This window comes from Tauraco erythrolophus, chromosome 21, assembly GCF_009769465.1.
Source record: "Tauraco erythrolophus isolate bTauEry1 chromosome 21, bTauEry1.pri, whole genome shotgun sequence".
In the NCBI taxonomy this organism is placed as follows: Eukaryota; Metazoa; Chordata; class Aves; order Musophagiformes; family Musophagidae; genus Tauraco; species Tauraco erythrolophus.
Window position 1 is genome coordinate 11,322,173 of NC_141485.1, and position 24,880 is coordinate 11,347,052.

Consider the following 24,880-nt stretch of genomic DNA (forward strand, 5'->3'; position numbering starts at 1 on the left):
GTATATCCCACACACTCCCAAGGTTTCGGAGCGATGAATTTACCCACTGCTGGGCTCAGGATAAAATTAATTCCCACTGGGGAAAAGCAAGCTGAAGATGCTGTGGAAAGCATCTTCTCCTTCCCCCTCTCCTTCCTTGAGCCCCTCGGTGAAGGTTTCCCAGTGGGGAGCTTCCCCTATTCCCAAATTTCCTTCCCGGTTTTTGGCTTCATGCCCCGATAGGAGAAAGAGGAAGAGGAGCCCTGAATCTGAATTTTTCTGCCGTGTCTCTCCCATCTCTGGCCCAAGGCCACTCTGGGATATGGAGGGGGCTGGGGTTGGGGGTTGGGAGGGCTGAGCAGGGCAGCTCCTTGCTTCGGGGCGTCACGGGGCTGGAAATGTGGGTGCAGGCAAGGGAGGACCGAGGAACACTCCGATTGCTCTAACAGGGCTGAGCAGCCGGGGGTGCACAGCCCCAGCCGGCTCCTGCTCTGCTGGCAGCATCTCCCGCTGCCTGCTGCTCCGTGCCTCTGCGGAAATAAAGGCTGCTGGCTCCTCTCTGCACGGTAATAATGGGGAAAAAAAGGGGAAAAAAAGAAAAAAAAGCTTCGTAATTAGGCAGTCAGCTCTCGTCCTCCCTGGGCGGGCTCGTCAGGAGATAAATGAGTGCGTAGGGCAGCCGGTGGCAGCGGGAAAGCCGGGGATGTCTCTTGGGGATGCCGCGGGGTGGGAGATGCCTTCCCTTCCCACCCCTGCCACCCCGGGGAGGGCTCTGGGGCTTTTTCTCTCCTCAAACAGCAGAGAAACGTCCTCGAAGCCTCTTGCAGGTGGTCTGCGTTCCTACCCCAGCTCTGTCCCACCTGGCACGGCCATGGAAAGCTCTGAACCGCCTGGCATCCCGCTGGAATGGCACAGTGGGAGCAGTGAGCCCTCCCTGGGCTCAAAATGGTGCAGACTGTGGTCCGTCTGTCCTGACTTCATGTCCATGCTCAGCTGAGGGGTCCCTCCTTCACCAGGCCAGCGTTCGGCCCCGTCCTCCTCAGGCACATGTGTCAGACACCGCGGGCACTGTGGGCGAGGGTCGGCTGCTTCCCACTTAGGCAACGACGTGCAGGCAGCACCTGTCCTTGAAAGAGCCTCTCTGGCAGGGTCCCTGGCATGGAAACCCCCCAGGGAAGTGGCTGCTGACAAAAGCTTCGTCTCGGAACCCAAAGCCAGCTTGGAGAGCGAGGCAGGGTGCTCCACCCTCACCCTGATCGGTTCTCTTTGTGTAGGACCCTGCCGGAGAAGCGTCTGTGGCAGCCCCCAGTAAAGCCCAGGCGATGTCTCCGCAGCCTGGCTGTCACTGGTAATTCAGGCAGTGGGTCTCTACCCGGAGCATCCCATGCTGGGGAGAGGGCCGGTGCTTTGGGCAGGGGAGCTGGAGCATGGCAGGATGGGGAGACCAAGGAACAGGTGCTCAGCCGCGCGCCCGTTGCACGGGTTGTGTCTGTCTGGTTGATCCAGGAGATTTGGGAGCGTCTCCTCCCCTCGGGGAGCATCAGGCAGTCTCAGCGTGGCAGTGCCGCTTGGGAACGGTTGTCCTCTTCCAAGGGGTTATTTTTGGAGCCAAGTGAGGACACGTTGACTGTGGTGGTGGCGGAAGGAGGCAGGGACACGTGAAGGTGAAAGAGCAGGGGGAAGGCAGGCAGGCAGCAGCTGGTGGGGACCGTCATGCCCACTTGCAGCTGGCACCGAGCCATTGCTGGAGGGTACCAGGCTGTTGCTGGAGGGGACCAGGCCATTGCCAGAGGGCACCGGTGGATGTTTGCTGGCCAGCTCAGGCATCAGGATGCCCCATGGCTGCCTCCTCGCCAGCCAGTGCGACTGGGGGATGCGTGGGGGTGTCCGAGGTCTTGGGTCCATCCCCGTGTTGACTGGGGACAGCACCCAGGGGTGCCCCAGAGGCCGTGAGGGTGGATGCCCATCCCTGCTCTGCACCCGCGCCACCTGACAGCGGGGGCCGTGGGGCTCAGAGGGACCCCTGCCCGCCGTCCCATGTCTCCGGGCACCACACACCCGTGCTTTACCTGGCTTTCCCCAGTACAAGGCTGGCACAGAACATCCCCCTCTCTTTTCCATGAACCAGCCCTTGCACTGTGGTGATGGGAATAGCCCCATACTTTGCAGATGGGGAAACTGAGGCAAGGAGCAGGAAGGGTGCTGGGTGCTGTCCCCGCCGACCTGCTGTGCCCACATCTCTTTTGAGACGAATTTGCCTTCAGGTTCTGGCAAGGTCCCCTCGCTGTCGTGGAGAGAGAGGGGAACCAGGGCAGGGAGTGACCCCCGACTCTTTCTCTCCCTCCCAGGCACTGCCAGCGGTGAGGCCGCCCGCGCCAGCATGGCTCTGTACAACAACGGGGCCGATGTGCCTTCGCCCCAGGAAGCCTCCAACGGCTTCTCGCAGCCTGGCGCCTCGGGTACGTGGCACAAGGGCGAGGAGGAGGTGCGGATGGTGGAGCCCAGCCTGGTGAAGAAGGCTCACCGGGAAATCCTGGACCATGAGCGCAAGCGGCGGGTGGAGCTGAAGTGCATGGAGCTGCAGGAGATGATGGAGGAGCAGGGGTGAGTGGTGGGGGATCAGGGATGGACCCCATGGCTCGGGATCCTTTTGACTCACTTGCACCTTGTTCTCCCCCTTTTGCCTCTCTAAAAAAATACCTTGATGTGGCAAATGTCCCCGGTTGGAAGTAAATCCACTTTGGGGTGAGTCAGACAGCTTTGGGGTGGACTGGTGGGTTGGTTTGTGAAGCTAAATGCCTCCAAGAAACACAGACCCAGGAGTGCATCCGTGCACGTGTTGGAGGCTCGCTCTGGCCCCTCTGCTTGGAAATCTGGGCTCCCAGCTCGTCATGCCGGGAAAGCTGAGGCAGGAGGGAGAAGTCAGTTGCAAACGGTTGTGCAAGTTGTTGGTGCCACCCAGCCTGTGCCCTACTCACCTGGGGTGGGAGGTGGTCTGTCTCTGTCTCTCCTGTTGGGAGGGTGATGGAGAGCTGGGGTTTAGACCCAGGTGAGGTTGTTTTGGTGCTTCAGTTTGTCCTGCCTTCCTTCTCTCCCTCTGGTTTTGGGGTGTGAGGATCCCTCCCATCCTGCCGTGCCCCTGGCTGGGCACCATGAGCTGCTCCTCAGCCTTTGCTTTCCCCTGGGGAAGCAAAGGGCCAAGGGAAAACCCAAGGGGCTGGAGAGCATCCGTGCCTGAGTGGGCAGGAGGGGCTGGGGGGGGCAGTGAGGAGACCCCATCCCCACCGGACCCATGGCCATGCTGCCAGCTGCCCCGTAGCTCCGGCACCAGCCGAACAGCCTGATCCCCCTGACAGCTCGCTAAAACCTGTGGGATGGAGCAAATTCTTCAGCGCACGTGGGTAGATGGGGACTGGTATCAGCTGGGGAGAAGGAAAATGGATTGAGGGAAGGCTTCGCCAGGGCTTTCATTAAGAGCGCGAGCGTGACCTAGAATTAAATTGTCTCACACAGACTGGAATAATGATTGTGTCTAATTCGTCGTTATGGAAATAAATAAGGCTGACCTGGCGCCTTGGGGAGCCCAGAGCCTCCTGTCAGGTTCCTGTGCCCTACTAGGGATCTTACTCCTGGTAGTATCATTACTGCGAGGGGTAATAGCAATATTGCAACCGGTATTGTTGGGATTGCTGTAATTGCCTTTGCTGTTATTAAGGCTATTAATAACGGTGATGACGGTGATACACCAAAATGATAATATAATTACAGTAATAATCTTGGTCAACCTGCTTAATCCTCTGCCTGCTCCTCCCCGTCGCACAGGGGCTCTCCAGGGGGGTTACACGGGGAACACTTTGCACCCCTGAGGTTTGTGCCTGGGCCAGGGGCTGCATCCTGGCCACGGCCTCGGAGGGGTTATCGCCAAGGGCAAACCCCTGGGATGATGGGTGGGATGGCAAAGGAGGTTTTGCGGGGATTTAAGTGCTCCCTTGTTTCCTTAAACGTGGATGGCTCCTCCTGCCTGCGCTGTATCCGGCTGCCGCTCGCTCCAGGCTGCCTGCGCCGTTATTCCCTGCCTGCAGGCTGGATTTCTTCTCCGGAAAAGAAGTGTCAGCAATTTTTCTTTCCTTCCCAAACCCATTCGACGTGTTAAATGCAAAACCAACCTCCCTCCCACAGGGTTGTAAGCAGCGCTGGGGCTGGCAGGAGGCTGGTGGGGCGCTCCTGCCTCCATCACAGGATCGCTGGGTGCAGGGGGGGTTCCTCGCCTCGGCCTTGCCCCCCGCAGATTTGCTAACAGCCCAGCCGCGGTGGCCCATCTGTCACCTCCTGTTTGGCCTTGCGTCCCCTCTCCGAGAGCATCAGCCACGTCCGTAATGTGCTGCAGCAAACGCTCATCTTCTTGGGCGGACATCTTCCTGCTGCCGCTGGCCGGGGATGCCAGGGGCTGGCCGGAGCTGGCAGCTCTGACCTTGCGGGGTGGCCACGCTCTGCCCAGCGGGCTGCACTGCCAGCCAGGGTACGGTGCAGAGCAGCATTTGGGGGCGCTGCCCTGTTTTTGGGACCCCCCCATGCCCAGACAGGGTGCAAGGCGAGGGGAAGCAGCCAGGCTGCCTGTGTACCCAGTTAGCAGCCCTCCTTCTGCGCGGGGTCCTGGCCAGCTGGGAATTAATGAAACCTTTTGGTGCAAATGAGCTCGTTAATATTAATTCCTCTCTCCTCGCCATTCATCTTCATGGGCACTGCAGGGGATGTGGGTGCTGCTGTGTGCCCCTCTGCACCCAGGGCACCCAGGGGCACCCGCAGCACTGCGAGAGGCATCACGTCCCCAGCACGGGCTCTGCAAGGTGCCAGCCTTGGGTTCCGCAGGGCTCGGCCAGGCTGTGACACCCAGTTTTCTGGGCTCATTAGCTGCGATGCTGATGGGACATGACAGCGAGGATGGGCTGCGAGCAGCCCCTGTAGTCGTGTGGGTGAGGACAGGAATGCACACAGAGCCCAACCTCTTCCCCCCAGGAGTGGCAGCGTGGTGGTGACATGGGGTGCCTCTCCCTTTGCCCTGTCCCCAGGGACAGTGCCGAAAGCACCACGGATCCTTTCACCACATCCCTCCGTTGGGATGTTTTTGGTTGAGAGGGATGCTCGGGTGCCCTTGTGCAGTTGCAGGATGCGGCACAGCACTGCCTGCCCAGGGCTGTCACCCATCCCTCCCAGGGGACACCTCGGGGACAGCTGAAGCGCCGTGGTTTGCCGCGGCTGTTCTCAGATGCCAGGGACAAAGTGATTAGTGTCTCTCGTTAATAACCCTGCAGTGGCCTGAGTCAGCGCTCGGCGTTAGCGCAGAGCTGGCTCGGCTGCCAGGGCCCTGGCGCAGCGCGGGGACAAGCGAGAGAGGCTGACGATGGGATGGAGGTGCCAGGCATGAACCCTGGCATCCCCGGCTGCAATGCTGGCACTGCTGGGGGGGCTTGGCAGGGATGTGCCCCAAAACCAGGGGCAGTGTGGAGGAATGGCAACTTTATGGTCATCTTCTTTTTTTACCCTTTCCTAATATCCTTTCCTCTGCCAAGCACTGCTGGGAGTGACAGGCAGGAGAGAGGAGGGCATGGAGGGTGGTGGCAGGGGACCAAGTGGAGGGATCTGCTCTCCTCCAGGCCCTCATGACTGTTACCATGTCACCTCTCCTTCTGACAGGCCCCTCGGGCCACATGTCACTCCCGAAGGTATGGAGGTTCCTCATCAGGTCCCTGGGGAGCCCACACTATGGCCACAGCAGCTCTGACTGCATCTTTGCACATCCAGGTACTCCGAAGAGGAGATCCGGCAGAAAGTGGGAACCTTTCGGCAAATGCTTATGGAGAAGGAAGGCGTGCTCACCAGGGAGGACCAGCATGGGCGCCAAATGTAAGTGAGGCAGCTCCGAGTCGGCCCGTCTGTGTCCTGTCTGTCCCTCATCCCAGAGAGGCACATCCCAGATCACTCCTGAGTATTGATGGTCGAGTGGGTGGATGGATGAATTGATATGGCGAGGGCATACAGGGATGTCGGATAGGTGGATGGACATAGAGAGGGCATGTAGAGATGGGTGGAGGGAGGGATGGGTGGTTAGTTGGATGATTGGTTGGTTGGTTGGTTGGTTGGATGGTTGGTTAGACAGTTGGATGGTTGGATGGTTGGTTGGATGGTTGGATGATTGATTGGTAGGCTGGTTGACTGGATGGTAGGTTGACTGGTTGGTTGGCTGGAGGCAGGGTTTGCCTTTCTGGGGCAGGATCCTACCTTTGGAGAGATTAGAGGTTATCCTGCACTGGTCTTTTGGAGACCTTAGCATGCTGTACAGAGGCCAGCATTGCAGTGCTGCTGTCACAGATGATGAAACCGAAGCGCAGAAGGTCTCGTTGCTTGGCTCACCCCACCAGCCAGTGGCAGAGACGAAGCTGTGGGTTTGCTGTGCCTCATCTCTGCTCGCTCCTGCTGCTCTGGATCACCTTTTCTGCTCCCTCTGGGGCTGAAATCACAGCTTCTGCTCCTGTCCGGGCAAGGGCACCGATTTCCAGTCCTTGCTCTGAACTCTGTAATGCAGAATAGTTGTCCTGTCTCCAGGTGCGAAGCTGGGATGACTCAGCTTGGCTGGCGATGGTTCGACAGGTTGGCTGCTGCTCTGTAACCCCAGTAATATCAGTGTTAGCAATAATAATCATTAATAATAGTAATAATAATGTCTGTTGCAAGGGGCCCAGGCTGGATAGGCAGGGCTCGAGCCTGCTTCTCACCTGGCTAGACCCTGAGCCCGTGTCTCCGTCAGGCTGGTGTGACCTTGAGGAGCCCCACAGAAGAAGCTTCTCCAAAGAGCTCCTGTCTTGTGCCTCTGCCTCCTAATCCCTCCTCACGCTGCCTGGTCCCTGGGGGCTGCTTCTGCCCTGGGGCAGCTTGGGGCTCAGGTTTGGTGTCCAAAGCAGCCCAGCTTCTGCTGGGGACATTCCACTTGCTCCTCATGTCCCCAGCCTTGCAAGGGTCCGCCTGGCTCGATGATGATTTATTTGCGCGATGCTTAATGGCCCAGGCAGCGTGGCTGGCCTGGCGCACACCATCCATCAGCCTGGAAACCAGGTCACTGGGGACAGGAATAGATGCTGCAGGTTCACTGAATATTAATGCTTCATTAGGGTCAGGAAATCAGGGTGAGGGAGGAGGCAGGGAAGCCGTGGTGGCGGGGAGAGCCTTCCTTCCACTGCTCTGCCAGCACAGGGGTCAGGGAGGGACGTGGCTGAGCTGTGCCCAGCCCGGGATGGGGCACATGGCCCTGGGGCGGCCCGAAGCATCCAGAGTCCTCTCCAGGTGGGAAAAATCAAGGCATGGGGAAAAAAAAACAACCTGCCCAGGTCACCCAGCATCAAGGTGAGGTGTTAACAAGTGGCCTTTGCCCACAGGGGCATGAGTCTTCTTCAGGGCATCTTCCCAGGCTTGTTAGCACTGGTGCTCGAACAAGCACCTAGGGAAGCCGAAGGTGTGTTAAGGTTACCCGAGCAGCCCTAGCTGCCACCTTTGTGGGCTCGCTTCAGCAATACAAAGGGTAGTTGATAAAGATTAGCCCAGGGGCTATAAATAATAGTGCTGAGCTGGAAGGAGCAGCCTCATAGCAAAGGGTTGCTCGGAGGAGAGCAAATCCAGAGGTGCTTGGAGGAGGCTGGTAAGAGCCATGGCCAAAGGAGATGGTTCCTCATGCAGCAGGACCTGAGCTGCCGAAGTCCCTGCCAAACGATGTCCTGGGTGCAAAAGGTCTGTGTTGGTTGAAGAGGCTGCACAAGGGCATTGAATAAACTTTAAATAAAGAGCCCCAGCCCTTGCGGTGGCTGGGAGAGCACTCAGCAAAACATCTCACAGCTGGTCCTGCGCCAGCATCTCTCTGGACTTTCACAGTGCGGGCTTTGGCTGCCAGGTCTATCGAGTCTGAACCAGCTGCTCTTGTTTCAAAGCAGATGCGAAAGCTCAGCATCATCTGCAAAACTCCCCAGGGGAAACTGAGGCACCGAGCAGAGCCGTGACCACCTGAGTCCCTGGCTTGCTCTCTGCAGTCTTCCAGCTCCCGTCTCCGTACGTGCACAGCCCGGCAATACAGCCCGGTCCCCAAGGAGTAACTGCTTGACGGACAGGCTGGTGGCATTGAAAACAAACCTGAGCGTGTGCCCGGCGGGGAGGGATAATTGGGGCAGCACAAGCCCGTCTTGAGCCACTGAGCGTGGCTAATGGGGGGGACTCTGGCAGCCGGCTCTGGCGTGGAGCACTGCCTGCTCACGGAGCGGAGTCCAACAGGGAATTATCCCTGCTCGCTCCTCTCCCTTCCTCTTTTCTCCCCCTTGCCACGGTTGGGTGGGTGGTTGAAAGGCCGTTCCTGCCTTTGGCACGGCCAAGGCAGGAGTCACTTGGCGCGGCCCCAGAAAGCCGCGGCTGCAGCGCGGAAGGGAGCCTGAGACCCGCTTGAGCGATCGTCCGTGGTCAGGAGGAGGATGCCTCACTTGTAGTTTTGGCCCAACCTGTTTTTAATTGGGTTAAACAGCCCAGGGCCTGCCTGTGGCCAGGGATGCCAACACGTGGGGCTCTCAGCTCTGCCATCTGGGGCTGGGAGCATCCCTGCGCTCGGCCAGAGGCGCTGGCAGGGTGGCCAAGGGCCCGGTGCCGCAGAGGCTGCGCTGCTCCACCAGCATCCCCTGCCACACACCTCTGGGCTGGGAAGGGCAGAGGAGCCCACATCGGGTTTCAGAAGGCAAATCTCCCTTGGGAAGCAAGTGCCCGGGCTGGTGTGGTGCCAGGCACCCTCCAAACAAGGCCCCATCTGCTACGGTTCCATCCAGATCACCTGGATGGACCGTTTTCCTCCCAGGATGACATGTCCTACATCCCCCAAGAACAAACAAGAGGCGCCCAGGGGGTTTGGTGCTGCTCCTGGGGCTGATGGCAGAGGGGAACTAGGGAGGTGGGGGACTCCTGGGTCCCTCCTGCCTGCCCAGTCCAACCGCCTCTGCCAAGCCCTGCCCGCAGCCCCGGTAGTCAGTGGCAACCTCTCGCCGGTTTCCATGGCAGCGGGAAAAATTAATGCTGACGAAGTTACTCAGGAGGGAGAGGAGACCTTGCTGGCTCCAGGCCCGATGTCCCCCCACACCATCTCAGCTCCCCAGGCGAGGCATCACCCATCACCTGCCCGAAGCTCCGGTGCCGAGCCGGCAGCACGCTGAGGCGCCAGCCTCAAAGCCTGGATCATCCCAGGCAGCTCCTGCCGGCGGGCAGATAATCCCTGAATCCCCCGAGCCTCCTGCCAGCTCCTATCGCCCTAATCCAGCCCCACTGCCTACCTGAGCTGACCCCAGCCCCTTGCTCAGCCCCGGCCCTTGGGCAATGCCAAAAGGGGCTCCAAAGGATGCTGGGGCTGGAACCCGGGGGCAGATGGTGGCCTGAGGCCAGGGCTGTCCCTGTGCCAGCCTGGCAGAGATTCACTGCAGGGACAGGAGCTCCAGGAAGACCCTGGGAAGACCCCCACTGCGGGGCTTTGCCGCATGTGGACCTCAAGTGATGTGACCAAGGTCCCCTGGGCATGCTGCAGTGGAGGGAACACCCCCCAGGTCCTGCAGCCGCACTGGGGCTGCCCCAGGCTTCCCCCCAGCCACTCCGGTGATGGGGAACAGGGAGCCCTGAATTAATCCTGAGCTTCCTCCTTCGGCAGCGTGATAGAGAACCACCATGGGCCGGACGGGGAGGAGTACGTGGTGGAGTACTCCGACTACGGTGAGGGCTGCCTGCTGCAGTGCGACTGCTCGGCCGAGTGCTACCGCGAGGACAGCAGCCACCACGAGTACAGGTCTGGCTGGAACCACAGCAGGGGTTTTGGGGAGTGGGTGTGCACGGGGTGGGACATCTCCCTGCCTGCTGCATCCCCAGTGGGGGACAAAGGGGCCAGGAGCCCCCCGGGTGGCTGTCTCTGCTCCCCCCGACCCTGTCTGCCTTCTCCCAGGCTGAAAAGACGCTCAAGCAGCTCCACCTCTCCTCCACCCAAGAAGAAAAAGAAAAAGAAATCGGGTCACCGCCGGAGCCGGTGAGTCCCCAGCTGTCCCTGTGCTGTCCCCGATCCTGGGAGGGCAGCTCTCCTCGCAGCTCACCCCTTCCTCAGGCTCTAGTGGGGCAAGTCCCCCCACTTTGGGGGCAGTGCACTCCGAACGCGCGTCCTCAAGAGGTGCAGTGCATCTGTGTGCACCGATGGTGCAACACGCACGCGTGTGTGCACACACACAGCGCCACGGGACACACCGCCAGCCCACCCAGCTGCGCACATTAGCGGGACCTTGTCCCGACCGTGCTGGGAAGGAGCCAGCTGCTGCAGGGCACAGCACCGGGCAGGATCTGGCTCCCTGAAGGGTCTGGCTCCGTCCATCTGCTGGTCCCCTCCCCAGTTAGTGCTGGCAGGCTGGGCAGGACACTGTCCCTAACGTCCTTTTCTTCTCTGCCTCCCCCATGGCAGCAAAAAGAGGAAACCCGGCTCAGAGCGCAGGTAAGTGCCCCTCGGACTGGGTGGGCTGTGGGGTCCCTGCTGGGCATGCAAGGCCACCGGGCATGGGATGACCTCTGCCACCCACCGTCCCTCTCCAAAATCCCAGTGGGAACTGGCCACCCCATCTCCTGCTGGAGGCTGCGGAGCCCACGAGGTGGCAATGGGACACAGCGGGATTTGGGTGTTCTGGCACTGAAGGCAGCCACAGCCCTTCTGCTACAAGCCCCTTTCTATTCCCCACCCCAAATCCCCCAGGAAATAACTTCTGTGCGCTGTTCATGCATCCCATGGGTGGTCTAAGGGAAGGGGGGTGCCGGGGCTGGTGAGACAGGGCTCCCTTGGGCCACAGGGATGGGGCTGGGAGGTCCCTTGCTCCCCTCTCAAAGGCACCCACTTCCCCCCGCAGCTGCGACAGCTCTTCACCCATCCGCAAGGAGAAGAAGAAGAAGACTGGAAAGAAACACAGACGTGACAGGTAGGATGGACAGTGAGGCTGGCTGGGAACAGTGGGGCTGGCTGGGGACAGCGGGGCTGGTTGGGAACAGTGGGGCTGACTGGGGACAGCAGGGCTGGCTGGGGACAGTGGGGCTGGTTGGGAACAGTGGGGCTGGTTGGGAACAGTGGGGCTGACTGGGACAGCGGGGCTGGCTGGCAGCTGCCCAGGCCCTTGGGCTGGGGCAGGATGGAGGCATGGATAGGAACGGATGCTGATGGCTCCTCATGGGGCCATCACCTCCTCACCGCACCTGTCGCCTACCCCATCCAGCAACCCATCTCAGGGCCACCCCTTTGCCCTTGTCTCATCCCTTGGGGCTGCCCAACCTTCGCTCCCTGCTGGCCAGCTCAGCTTGTCTCCTTCATCTCTGCCTCCTCTTCATCCCTCAGGTCTGAGTCCGGGTCACGGAAGAAGCGAAGACACAGGTGAGAGTGTCGGCTGCCAGGAGCCACCCCACTGCCACCAGCACTGGCTGCCAGCTTCCCTGATCTGGGCTCCCCTGGTCCCCTACACTCCTGCTGTCCCCATCCCCTCCACCCATGGAGACAGACCCTGTGCCACCAGGCAGGGGATAGACCCATCGGGCACGGTGGATGTGAGCGTGGGCTCCATCCGCCTGTCTGTCCCTTGCCTGGTGAGTGTCCTCATTGCCCCACGGCCAGGGCATCCCTCACCATTGGAGGTGGCATGGGGCCACTCTTGGCACCTGCAGGGTCCCACATAGCCCCGAATGTCTCCTGGGGGAGAAGGGGTGACACTGGACAGCCACGGCCAGGGCACGCCCTGGCTGTGCCCTGCTCTGTGGATGCCCTCTGCAGGCACCGCTATTCTAGGGTGAAAGAAGTAAAAAACAGGCAAAGGGTGCCCAGGTGGGCAGAGGGGCTCAGAGGAGGCTGACGCAGGGCAAGGTGAGCAGAGGGATGACAACAGACCCGGGCGCTCTGGATGCTGGGCAGAGCTGGTTGCCCTCTTTCTGCTGCCCCCCCTTCCTGCCCAGCCTCGCCAACGGGCGGGTGGCCCCCACGGGCCCCCCAAAGCCGGCTGGGACCCCCGCTGCGGTTTGAAGCTCAGTGGAGGCCAGCTCCAGGCACGTCCTCCCCATCGCTCCTCCCGCAGCCTCGGTGGCTCTGGGGGGTGCCAAGGAAACCCCCTGGCTGCTGCCCCCACTCCTGTCTCTGCAGTTTTTGGCTCTTCCCACAGGTCCCGAAGCCCCAAGAGCAAACGGAAAGAGAAAAACAAAGAGCGCAAAAGGTGAGGGGCCGGGATGGTGGGGGGAGCGGGGCAGTGTGCCCCCCCCAGAGTGGCTCAACCTGCCCCTCGGCCCCTGGCCGCCCTGTCCGCAGGTCCCGCAGCGAGTCCCCGGCCTGGCGCTCGCACCGGCGCAGCTCCTGCAGCTCCCGCAGCGTCTCGCTCTCCTCCGATGGCAGCGGCTCCAAATCCCCGGGCAGGTAGGAGCAGCCCCAGACCCCTGCCCCCACCACCAGCAGTGCCCCCAGCCTCCATGGTGGGGACCCTTGCGGGGTAGAGGCAGAGAGGCAGGAGGTAGAGATGGTCCCTGAGATGGAGACCCTTGAGGGGATGGAGAGTGGAGAAGCAGGTGGCAGAGGTGTCCCCGTGATGAAGACCCTTGGGGGATGCGGGGTGGGGAGGCAGGTGACAGAGGGATGTGGGACGGTGCTGCAGCACCCCTGGGGCTTTGGGAACACGGTGCCCAGACACAGTTTTAATTTTGAAGTAGAGAAAGCACAAAATGCCAATTTTCACCCCGTTTCTTGCATTGGCAAAACCTGCCCCACCATCTCAGCCCGGGCTTGTGGCCAGCAGCCCTGCTGGAGCTGGGCACCGGGCGATGCCATGCCAGGCTCGGGGCTGGGGCGATGCCATGCTGGGCTCTCGGGGCAGGGGGGATGCCGACGGCTCACGGTGCGGTCCCCGCAGGCTGAGCCCCAAGCGCCGGCAGGATGGCCCCAAGGGCAGCAGCGCCTGCTCCAGCCGCAGCCCGTCGTCCCCCTCGCCCTGCCGCTCGGCCTCGCCGCACCAGAACGGGCACAAGGGCAGCGCCCAGAACGGCCGCCACAGCCACGGCGCCCCGCTCCCGGAGCCCTCGGATGTACGTAGGCTTTTCTTGGATCACTGTTCGCTTCCCTCCCCTCCTCCCTTTGCAGGACCCCCCCACCTTGGCTGTCCACTCCCCTCCTTCCCCACTGGTTCGGCTCCCCTCTCGCCCAGTCGGGGCACATGGCGGGGATACGGGGTGCAGGCTGCACCCCTCCAGCACCCATCAGTCTTCCATTGGGTGCAGGGTCTCCCTGGGGGAGCCAGCCCATCACCTTGGGGCGGGTATCGGGGCTGACAGGTCATCCCCCCACCCAAAGCCACACATTGCTCTGCGGATGTCACCCCTCAGGGACGATGGGTCACTGCCAGGCTCAGCACCTCCCTGGGAGTGGATTGAGCCCAGACAGCCAAGAAAAGGGTAAAGCTGGAAAATTCTTGTTTCCCTGCCAGCCCCAATCCTCCCCAGCACCGAGGTGCCAGCGCTCAGGACCCCAGCACCCAGTCTGGGGACTGGGGTTAGGCCAGGATAGGGTTTGGAGGGGGTTTGGTGCTGGGTGCTCAGATTTTAGGAATTCGAGGTGCTTGTGGTGGGTTACGTCCCCGTCTCTGCCTCAGCACCCAGGGGTCCCGGCGAAGCCCCAGGGGCTGCTCCCGCACTGAGTGGGTCAAAGCCCCAACCCAGCAGGACCAAGGGGCCAGCCCCAGTTTAACCAGTGCTGGGGTGGCGAGGAGCCTCCCTTGGCTAGTGGGGGGCTGGAGGCAGGGCTGAGTGAAGGCAGCGCACCGGGGGACCCCACTGCTGGGGGGCACGTGGGTCCCAGCTCACCCCAAGGGACTTTATTCCCATGGGTGCAGTGCTGCAGGACGCTCTCAGGCTGGCAGCACCCAGCGCTGCCACCCCAACGCCTGTGAAGCCGAAAGCACCCTGGAAAATGGGGCCAGGAGCCCCCCACCCCCTACTCACATCCCCTTTGCCCTCCACAGCTCCCCAGCCCAGCACCCAGTACCCCCCAGCAGCACCCAGCACCCTGCCCGCCTCTCGGGACACCTCTCTGCTTTCTTCTTTCCTGTGGTTTTGACTGGGGTGTGGGGAGGGGGTTCGGGTGCCGAGCACCCACCCAGGCACCCGGCTCGCCCCGCTCTCCCCCTGCCCACCATCCCCAGCACCCAACATCGCCCAGGCCGCCGAGCTCCCTCGGCTCCCTGGCACCAGCGGGACTTTTCTCCGACAACTTTCTCTCTCTTTCCTCTCTCTCTCTCTTCTTTCTCTCTCTGGTTTCTATTTTTTATTTTTTTTCTTTTTAATCCCATCTGTGTTTTTCTTTAGCCTCCCATTTGAAAAAAACCCAAACGGTAATATACACTTCCATTTCTTGCTCAGCAGAAGCAGGGACGAGGGGGAGGGAAGGGCAATGAAACGTGCTTTTTTTCCCCCCCTCCTTGTTTTAGTTTCCTTTCTCATGATTTCTTTTCTTTTTCCCTCGTGATGTACAGAAATGCAAACGATATATACCTCTCATTCTTTTTTCCTCCCCTCTGTCGTCGTCGTGTTGTTCTAGAATTTTTGCTTTTGTGTGTGTTAATGTGGAGAAGGAAAAAAAAAAAAAAAGCAAAGCAGATGTGTTTTCGAAATATTTATGACCGCTGAACATTGTATTTCCATTCTCTATATTTTGAAGAAGGAATTTAAAAGGGAAGATAACCGAGCAGCTCTTACAACCGCAAAGGTAGCCGGAGTGAATTGCCCTTTGCCTCCTTGAATTGGCCACTGCCCATCGCCTCGGCGAGCGGCCGGATCCTGCTGCCGTGGGGTGATTTTCCTCCGTGGGTGCAGGATGAGGCCGTTGGGTGCTGGGTTACCCACCTCTCCCAAGCCGAGCACCCTGCGACCATCCCACACCCGGGCACCCGCATCCTGCATCCCAGCAGGGCGGACGCTGAGCATCCTTGGTACCCGGCCCCCCTCTGGCTCCTCCGGACCCCCCCAAAAGTGCCAGACTCAGCCCGTCCCCCCCGGGTGATCCGAGCCCCCCCAGCACCCCCAGAGCTGCCAGGAGAAAGGAGTGCCCCGGGGTGCTGCACAGCATTGCCTTCCCTTTTAAATACCCTTTCCCGTCTCCATCCATCCCTGCTGCCTTCCCCAGCCTTCCTCCCGGGTCTCTCCTCCTCCTCCTTGCCCACACGCACCCTCCAGCCCCTCTTTCTCACCAGTTTTCTTTGGGCCAACACAACCCGACAAGCCTCGCCGTGTCCCACCTCCATCCATCACCTTCCCTGCATGTTATCCGGGACTTTGTCGTGTTACGTAGCGATTTTTTAAGACTGAAACGCAGCCGGGTTACAGCACCAGCCAGCAACCCCCCCCCGCGGCCGCCCCGCTCGATGGCCGGCCACAGCCTTCCCATTTAAAAAAAAGGAAAAATAATATTAAAAAAAAAAAAAAAAAAAAGCTAACAAGACCGATTTTAAAAATAACTTAAAAAAAAAAAAAAAATCTCTAAGCAAAGCAAACGGGATTAGCCGAGGGGTCTGGATCGCCGTACTAAAGAGTCCTTGTCTTTTTCCCATTCTGCCCTCCAAATGTGGAGATTATTGTTTTCTTTTTTTATTATCGCATTCCTGTCACTGCCAATGTGAAGGTAGGTATTTCGTCCACCTCTGCACGTTCACTTCTGCAGATGAGCCTGTTGAAAAGCACCGTAGCTTGATTTAATGTTATTTTCTCTTTCTTTCTGACTTTCTTTCTCTTTCTCTCGCTCTTCTTCTCTGTCTCTCTTTCATTTTGTCTCTTTTTGGTGGCTATATATGATTTTTATTATTTATTTGTATGGTTTTCCCCAGTTAGCTGCAAAGCCATGCTCTTCTCTTACTTTTTTTTTTTTTTTTGCCCTGTCCACGTAAAATTTTTTCTTTCTTCCCTCCTTTTCTCTTCCCCGTCTCCTCGTGCCATCGGTAGAATGCATTTCTGTGTCTTTCAGCCCTCCGACTTTTATGTTCGTTTCCATCCAGGGGCCGAGTAGTGGCTGCTCCGTTTGAGCCCCCCGTAGGGGGTGGGTAACGAAGACGAACATAATTAGTGAGAAATAGGGGCAGTGGCCAGAGCCCATGGGTGGGAGCGGTGGCAAGTCCTGGGCACAGGGGCGTTCGGGGTGGATGGATGGGGCCAGAAGTGAGAACTTTGGGGAAATATGTGGGTTTAGCCCCTCGTCGGGCCATGGAGGATAAAAAAACCCCAACCCAGGGAAAATATTGGGGGTTACAACAGGGAAAGGTTGAAATCTTGCTCCATGGAGAGAGGCAGGTCTGGGGCATCACGGACCCTGCGGGGCAGGGGACGGCGTCCCAACCCCGGCCGTCCCATCCCCGCAAGCCCGCGGAGCGCCTTTTCCCTTCGCCGATTTGGATTTCTTTGGGATGCTTTTCCTTTTGTTACCTTCCTGCGCGCCTGGGCAGGAGACCCCTCCACCCCATCCCACCCCACGGTTTGGGTGGAACCCCACGTCCACAGCCCGAGCCCACGGTGTGACCAGCCGGTGCCGAAATGCTGCCCTGGGAAAGAGGAAACCCCTCTCTTTCTCTCTTCTTCTTCCTCTTCTTCTTCTACGTCTCTGCGTTTATTTTCCCTACCTGGGGCATGGGCTCACTGAACCCCCCCTTCCAGGGCTGCTGCATCCCCTTGCAGGGGTCCATGTCCCCCAGCGCTCGCAGGGCAGCTTGTGCCATGGGTTGTTAAAAAGGAGCCCCCCCGAATGCCCCCGGGTTGGCTCCAGCGGGCTGGTGTGCAGCTGGAGGGGCTGGCTGCTCCGTAGGGACAGGGAGGTGATGGGGGGATGTGCCGCTGGTGGGGTGTGGAGCGGCTTGTGCCAACCGCCCCCGCCTCGGGATGCGGGGGGACACGGTGGCCTCGTGTCCTTCTCGCAGGTGGTGGCCCCCAGGCTCCCACCCTGCCACCGTCGCCCGCTTCTCTTTTTGGGAGAAGAGCGGCATTTAGGAGGCAGCGGGGCGGGCGGCGAGAACCTCATCCTCCGGGATGAACCGAGTGGGCGCTTTTGGGGTGAGGGGCCGGTGGGGAATCGGGGTCACCGGCCCCCAGCTCAGCCCCAGGCGCGGTGACGCAACCCTGGCAGCACCCCAGTCCACCTGAACCCTCTTAGATCCCCTCGGGCGGGCTCAGCGCCACCCTGCGTAGGATTTACCCCTCCAGGGATGCTCAGGGACCCACGCGGGGCTGCGGCCGGGGGGAAGGAGACCCCCAAAGCCCCCCACGCCGCGGTTTGCCAGCTCGGTTGGGGACAGCTGTGCAGGAGCCGTTTCCACCCATCTTTTTTGGTCCAGCAGTGTTGGCAAAGATGGGGGAAAAAAAACTCAGGCAGGAGCTGTGGCTCGGAGGAGCTCAGATATTTGGGAGCCGCTGCGTGCTGGACCCCAGGGCCGGCAAAACCCCCCCAGCTCTCGGCGAGAGCCCGGCACGGGGCCTTGGCCGCGGCGGTGGCCCAGGTTTTCCCCAGCCCCGTAGGAGAAGGGAGTTGGTTTGGTTTATTTCTCCTCTCTCTGGCTCTGTCTCTGTCTCTCCTCCTCTCGCTCTTTCTTTCTCTCTTGCATTTTGTGAATCTAATGATGCACTTATATTGCCCCGCTTTTCCCTTCTCTTCATACCTTACCTACTAAAGGAGGAAATGCCACTTTTTGGTAAGTGGATGTTAACCAAGAGGGACTTAAAAAAAAATTTTAAAAAAGCATATAATGGAAAAAAATAATAATAAAAAAAAAAAAGGAAGCAGAAAGCAAAGTCTGTGTTGAGTGCTGATGAGGACTTAGCAGTTCCCTGCAGACAATGCGTGTCCCAGGAAGAGCGCAGAGACATTCGTTTATCTCAGTGACGAGGACATTTGTGAAGTTTTACTTTGTTGGTTTGGTTTTATTTGTGGTTTTTTTTTGTTTTTTTTTTTTCATTTGATTTGATTCGGATGGTTTTCTTCTTTTGGTTTTGCTTTCTTTTCGCCTTCTTTGCCCCTGCCCCCCCGCCTTGCCCTCCATTGTCGCTCTGTGCCGTCCTCCTCGTTTCTTGAGTTGTTTGAAGCCGAAAGCCGAACTCTCGATAAAACGACACGTATCTGAACATCTCTCTCTCTCTAGACGTGCATGCCTCTGTGTGAGCAGACCCCCTCACCTCCTGCCCTCTTTGGTTCGACCCCTTCCCCTCGGCTCAGTCTGATTTCCTCACCCCCACCTCCCCACCTTCCCTCCTCTCATCGTTTCTTTTTTTTTCCCCCCATTTTCCTCCCTTCATTTGGGTTCTCCCCCCCTTTTCCCTTGCCCTTTCTTGGTCGGGGCGGGCAGGCATTGGGGTTTGCTTTATCCCCCGCTCCAGGTGGGTTTTTTTGGGGGGGTTGTTTCTTTCCCTTCGAGCTTTCCCTCCCCAATGACTTTAGGGGGGTTCTTGGATTTATTTTTTTGTTGTTTTGGCTCCCATCCCATCCCATCCCATCCCATGCCATCCCATCCCATCCCTTCCTTTGGGGTTTTTATTTAATTTAATTTTGATTTAAATTTTTTTTTGGCGTTTTGCATGCGGAGGTTGCATGACCCACGTTGTCGAGGGCGAGAGGAAGGTGCAGGGTAGCATCTGTGTAGCCTGCCTTATGCGATGTGCGTTGACGTTGTGAACCGCGGCCCCGGCCTGGTGCCCCCCGGTAAAATCCCTTTTCTCCTTCTTTCTTCTCTTCTTTCCCACCCCTCCGCCTTCCCCCCCTCTCTCTCTCTCCCCCCACCTTTGCCAGAGGCCAGCCTCAGCGTCCCCCTCTCCACGGGCTCACGGCAGGACTGAGCCGCCGTCCCCCCATAACCGGGGGGGCCGACACGGTGCCCGCAGCCCCCGGTCGCCCACGCCGGATCGGGTCAAGCACGGTCACCGGCATCGCTCCCGCAGCACCTCGCCGCCGCCACGCCACCGCGGCCAGTGCAAGGGGCAGCCCCCAGCCCCCCGGGAGCCCCCACCACCGCCGCTCAGCCCCGCCGGCTACAGCAGCGACTCGGAGGGCTCGGCAGGCTCCCACCCCTACCATCCGCCACCCGGCCCCGACAGGAACCACGGCGCCCACGCCAAGAAGTAAGGGAGTCCCCAAGATGGGATCATGCCATCCTTGCTGGGACATAGGAGCTGGTCTCTGATATTTGGGATGTAGTCCCATGCGGGCACCTTGGGTCCATGAGGGTGAAGCTCTGGGGACCAGGATGGGGTAGGGATGGGGACGGGGATGGAGATGGGGATGGGGACAACGATGAGGACAGGGATGGCGATGGAGATGGAGATGGAGACAGGGTGGTGATGGGGATGGAGATGGAGATGGAGACGGGGTGGTGATGGGGATGGAGATGAGGACAAGGATGAGAACAAGGATGGAGATGGGGTTGGGGATGAGGATGGGGATGGAGGTGGAGATGGAGATGGAGATGGAGATGGGAATGGAAATGGCGATGGGGATGAAGATGGAGATGGCAATGGGGATGGGGATGGAGATGAGGGCAAGGATGAGGACCAGGATGGGGATGGGGTTGGGGACGAGGATGGAGATGGAGGTGGAGATGGAGATGGAGATGGAGATGGAGATGGAGATGGAGATGGAGATGGAGATGGGGATGGGGATGGGGATGGGGATGGGGATGGGGACGGGGATGGGGATGGGGTTGGGGACAAGGGTGGAGATAGAGATAGGGAAGAGCCACAGTGGGTCAATACCAGCGCCCTGTGGGAAGGATCATCCCCACAAGGGACTATCCCTGCGCAAAGGGCAGTACCTGGCTGGCTGCGTGGGATTACAGCATCCCGCAGGGCACAGGATCCCAAGCGGGTGAGCGCCCCATGCTTTATAATCAGGGATGTGGCCCAGCCAAAAACTGGGGGCGCGTAGGTACTCACCCACGGGAACTGGAGTCCGCGGTTCCCGCGGGGACGCCCTGCCAGCCACGGCGGGCGAGATGCGAGGAGGTGCTGGGGTCTGCCTCTACAGGCTGAAGGAGAGGCACCACCGGGGCCGGCCCAACAGCAGCTCGGAGTCATCGGCCAAGCACTCCCGGCACACCTCGGAGCGGAGGAAGAGCCCGTCGCCCAGCCCTGGCCAGCGCAGCAGCTCCTGGAGCTCCAGCGGTTCCCTCTCCAAGTCCCGCTCCCGCTCCCGGGAGAAGAGAGCGGGACGCAGCCGCTCCCGCTCAACCTCACCGAAAAAGCCCGCCAGCAGGTCAGCCCCCGGGGGGGCTTCGGCATGGGGGGCATGGGGACCAGCAATGGGCTCAGAGAGCATCCACGGCTCAGGGTGGTCCCGGCTGCCCCAGGGCTCAGGGAGGGGGTTACGGATCATCACTGGCCCTGGTGGCACTGGAAGCACCTTCTCTAGGTGGGGGTGTCACCTCCATGGGGAGCTACTGTCCCTGCATCCCACCTGGGACCCCAGCCCACACCCTTGACGCTCCTCCTTCTCCTCCTTGTGGTGTAGGGAGAAGGACAACGAGCCCCGAACACGCCACAGTGACCCCGATCCCACCCGCACCCGACGCCGCTCCAGGAGCTACTCCCCCATCAGGAAGAGGAGACGTGACTCCCCTAGCTTCATGGAGCCCAGGAGGATCACGAGGTGGGTCCTGGCACACGGCAAAGCCTCTGCGCGGCTGCTGGCATGGCCCAGGGCTGAGCTCTGCTGCCAGCCAGCTCTGAAGGATGGATGGATGGATCGATGGATCGATGGACGGATGGATGATGGGTGGATAGATGATGGATGATGGATGGATGGGTGGGTGGATGGATGGACGGATGGACGGACGGGTGATGGATGGATGGGTGGATTGATGGTGGATGGATGGATGGGTGGATGGATGGATGGATGGATGGATGGATGGATGAATGAGCAGGTGGACAGATGGGTGGATGGACAGATGGACAGATTGGTGGATGGATGGACAGATGAGTGGACAGACATACAGATGGATGGACGAATGGATGGACAAACAGATGAGCAACTCTGCAGACAAATAGCTAAACCTGAGGATGACTGGCTGGGCGAATCAGCTGGCCCAGACAGATGGATAACCAGACTGCCTCCAATATTACAACCTTCTGATCTTCTCCCATTTCAAGGCATGAGACTAGGAATTCATTTTAATCCACATATTCCATGAAGACATACGGCCGCACGCGTGGCTCTCCCCTGCCCTCCAAAGCCGACTTCTCCTCCTCGAGATCCTGTTGACTCGGGATCCCGGGCTGTAGGACAGGCGATACTCAGTGCCAGACGAAACGCTGTGTGCATATCTAGCACCTCGTTAGCATGCAGCGCTGGCGCGGGACCGGCGAGCTGAGATTGCCTCTGTTGCCTCCTTCCTGACCCCTTTGTCTCTCCTGCTATCGGCTGGGAGATCGGGCCGTGGGGCAGAGGGGCTGGATTTTCAGAAATCAGCTCTGGCTCACTGTGGCAGGGTTTTTATTTTGCCTGAGCCAGACTGAAGTTGTAAGGAGGGCAGACAGGAGAAATGCCACTCAGGCAGGGGGGTCGGAGCTCCCCGCAGCCCTCCCCGATGGATACCCAGTAAAGAACACAGGCTGGGAAAGCTGCTCCCAGCCCAGAGGAAGGTTTCCCAGCCCGGGTACCACCAGCTGATATGGCGTCCCTCCCGCTCCATCCCCGAGCTGAGTTTTGCCAGGATGTCTCCAGGAAGGTGGCAGGGCTCGGCTGGAGGACACAGCCTGCGGTCCCTGCGGGGACCGTCCCCCATCCCTGGCACCATCCCTGGCATGGATGGGGATGGCAGACCCAGTTCTACTTGGGGTTCAGGAGGAGCAGAGCCATTTCCATGAGGCTCAGAGGGTGCTGCGGGGAGGGGGCAGCCAGGGGAACACTCCCAGCCCCCCTTTCCTGCCCTGTAGCCCAGCCAGAAGCCCCAAGGCTTTTCCTTGCCCTTCTGCCCTGTCCCTGGTCCCCGTCACTCCCCGCCACCCGGGGCTCCGGCACCGCGTGGTCCTGCCTCAGTGATGCCAACTTCTCCTTTTCCATTTCATCCCAAGGTCCCTCTTGGAGAGCATCGCCGCCAGCCTGGCTCCCAGGGTAACCTCCCCCCTTCCTCCTCCTCCTCGTCTTCCTCTTCCTCCTTGACCCCTCTGTGTCTCCTCACACCATAGGATGCCCTCGGCACCCAGCTGCCTCCGGGCCGGGCCTGTGTCTCCCTTCGGTCCCACTAACACCGGGCCGGTAGAAGGGGGTGAGGGGTCGGCTCCTGCACTGGCTCCAGATGTTGCTGCCCCCCTGTGTCTCCCCATCCCCACCGCCCCCCTGCTCCCCATGTCCCTCCTCATCCTCAGGCGCCAGTGGGCCGCAGCTCGCCTCCCACTAATCCCGAACGTCTCTTTTTCAGCAGCTTTCAATCTTTGGTGTCTGGGAAACACAAAAGCCACATTAACCTGCTCACTTTCTGCCCTCGCCGCTGCCTAATCCAGGACTAACACCCCGGGATGGAGCGGGGGGAGCTGGGGAGGAGGAAGGGGACGGAGAGGGAGGGGTATGATGCCAGCCGGCCGCGTCCTGACACCTCTGAGCCCGGCTGCCCTACGGGGATGCTCGGCCGTGCCGGGGATCCAGTGCCGGACCGCCCTCCCCGAGCTGCTGCCGGGGGCCTGACTCAGTTTCCCTTTTCCATTCGCAGCGCTCGCAAGCGTCCCATCCCCTACTACCGCCCCAGCCCCTCGTCCTCCAGCTCACTGAGCACCTACTCCTACAGCCGCAGCCGCAGCCGCAGCTACGACAGCTACAGCACCAGCCGCAGCCGCAGCCGGACTCGCAGCCCCCCCAGCCGCTCCCGCAGCCCCAGCCGCAGCCCCAGCTACAACAGCCGCAGCAGCTCGGAGAGCGCCGGCTTCTGAGCCCCTCCCCAGCACCCGGCCGCAGCCCACCCCCCGCCATCCTGGCTGTGGCCCCCCCACCCCGCCCTGATGCCACCTGCACCCCCAGGAGGGACGGGGACCAGCGAGGAGGTGGAAAAGAGCCGGGGGCTGCTAAGGATGGATGCAGTGGCGAGGGAAGGCGGGGGCCAAAAATTCAAATGGGTCCTTGCATCGCCCTGGGAGGGGGCGATCCCCTCCGCCCCGGGGGTTTTGGGGTTGGGATGGGGTAGGGGGAGGATGTATCTTCTGTCTGCGAGCGGCAGGGTGGGGGGTTGGGGGTGCAAACACAGAGCGAGGGAACAAATTGCTCAGCAGAGACCTTGAGGTGAGCAGGTGGAGGTGGCTGGGGACCCCCCCCGGAGCCCCCTCTGTGCTTTTTTGGGTTGATTTGACTTTTTTAGCACAAGTATGTCCTTGGAGGGGGTGGGAGGGGACTTCTTCAGGCCAGGCTTGGCAGAGGAGTCACCGTGTCCCCATGGTGTCCTGGGGGACGGGGGCACCACAAAACGATTTGAGCCCCCCCCGACCCAAGCACACACCGAGCCATGGATGAACAAAAGTCAGCAGCGCCCACAAGTCTCTTCCCAACTGGGGGGGTCCAGGGGAGCCACTCCTGCGGGTTAACACGGCTCATCTCAACTCAGGAGCTGGCCCTGGCACCCATCCATCTTCACCTGATTTGGGGGGGACCGAGTCCTCACCGCCAGGAGGAGGGAGCTGCAGGGGCAAGAGCTGGGCTCGGGATTTGCCAGCCCCCAGGGCCTCATCCAGCCATCCTTCGCCTTCCGCACATCGTATCCTGCCCTGGGCTCGCCGTCCCCGGCCACCTCCTGCTCCGGGGCTGAGTGGTGACTTTTTAAACTTAATTGTAGAAAAAGAAGAGAGGTCAGAGGGTCCTGGGCTTTGCTGGCAGCTCCACTTTTGCAGGACTTTGCTGATTTTCCAGAAAAAAAAAAAAAAGCCCCCCCCCCCCCCCCGGGTGCTGAGGACAGTCCTGGCTCCCCTGGGGCTGTTGGTGTTTAATCCTCACGGGCCCCACGTTTTCCGGCCGGCTGGAGCGGGACGATGGGGATGAGCCTCCCTGGGTGGGAGAGCAGCTGCCCGGATTAACCCGCTGCCCCAAATGAAAAGCCTGGCTTTGGCAGTGCCGCGCGACGCTGGTCTCCAGCCAGCTGGGACCAGGGGGATCCTTTGGCCTCCGGCTCGGCCAGTAACACCACAGCCTGGTTAGCTGGTGGCCTGATGAACCAGAGGTCCTGGGAGGGCAGAGATGCGAGTGGAGGGACACGCCAGGGTCGTCCCTCAAACCCAGCACGTCCAGGAACCAGGCTCAGCCGTGGGCTGAGGGTTCAGCCTCACTTGGAGAAACATCTCCAAAAGCTGGGCTGTGGTGGGTGTCAGCCCCCGGGTTTCCCACCCACTCCCTGCTCTGCTGGCAAAGCTGCTGGTTGCTCTCTGCGGTGCCCAGACAAGCAGAGCCATTAGAAATGGGGTGCAGAGGTAAGGAGGGGACACGCTGGTGGCTCTCCATGGCTCGGCTTGTCCCCATCTGCCAGCCCCACACTTCCCTGCACAGAGGGTGGCAGCTCTGGATGTGTCTGTGGCAGGAGGAGGAGAGGAAGGGTCCCCAGAATCCCTACAACGCCCTGAGCCCTGAAAACCATCCCACTCCTCTCCAGCCACAGGCCCTGTCCCCTCATCACCCCACGGGGAAGCTCAGCCTGGCTGCGGGAGCCCCAGAACCCTGCTGGGAGGGTGGGGGGTCCCCCAAAACCATCCGAATTCGAGTCACTGGTGGGGGTTATTTTGCCAGTGGCCGCAGCCCCCAGCCCTGCAGCCCCCCAAGGCCGCGGCTCCCGAAAGCCCAACGCAGCGCCGG

The 24,880-nt window shown here is 60.3% G+C and overlaps 1 protein-coding gene across 2 annotated transcripts; it reads left to right on the top strand.

Annotated features, from left to right (window-relative positions):
• Window positions 1–2,359: 2,359 nt before the first annotated feature.
• On the top strand, window positions 2,360–22,980 carry SRRM3 (serine/arginine repetitive matrix 3). Of its 2 annotated transcripts, XM_086624775.1 has the most exons (15): window positions 2,360–2,583; window positions 5,782–5,883; window positions 9,698–9,832; window positions 9,986–10,066; window positions 10,490–10,519; window positions 10,926–10,994; window positions 11,405–11,440; window positions 12,216–12,266; window positions 12,359–12,463; window positions 12,610–12,612; window positions 12,954–13,125; window positions 18,854–19,182; window positions 20,084–20,311; window positions 20,567–20,704; window positions 22,764–22,980. In XM_086624775.1, exons 1-15 carry the CDS (start codon window positions 2,360–2,362, stop codon window positions 22,978–22,980), a joined length of 1,920 nt encoding a protein of 639 aa, XP_086480901.1. The 2 variants fall into 2 exon arrangements, with proteins under 2 accessions (XP_086480901.1, XP_086480902.1); XM_086624776.1 differs by lacking the exon at window positions 12,610–12,612.
• Window positions 22,981–24,880: the final 1,900 nt, after the last annotated feature.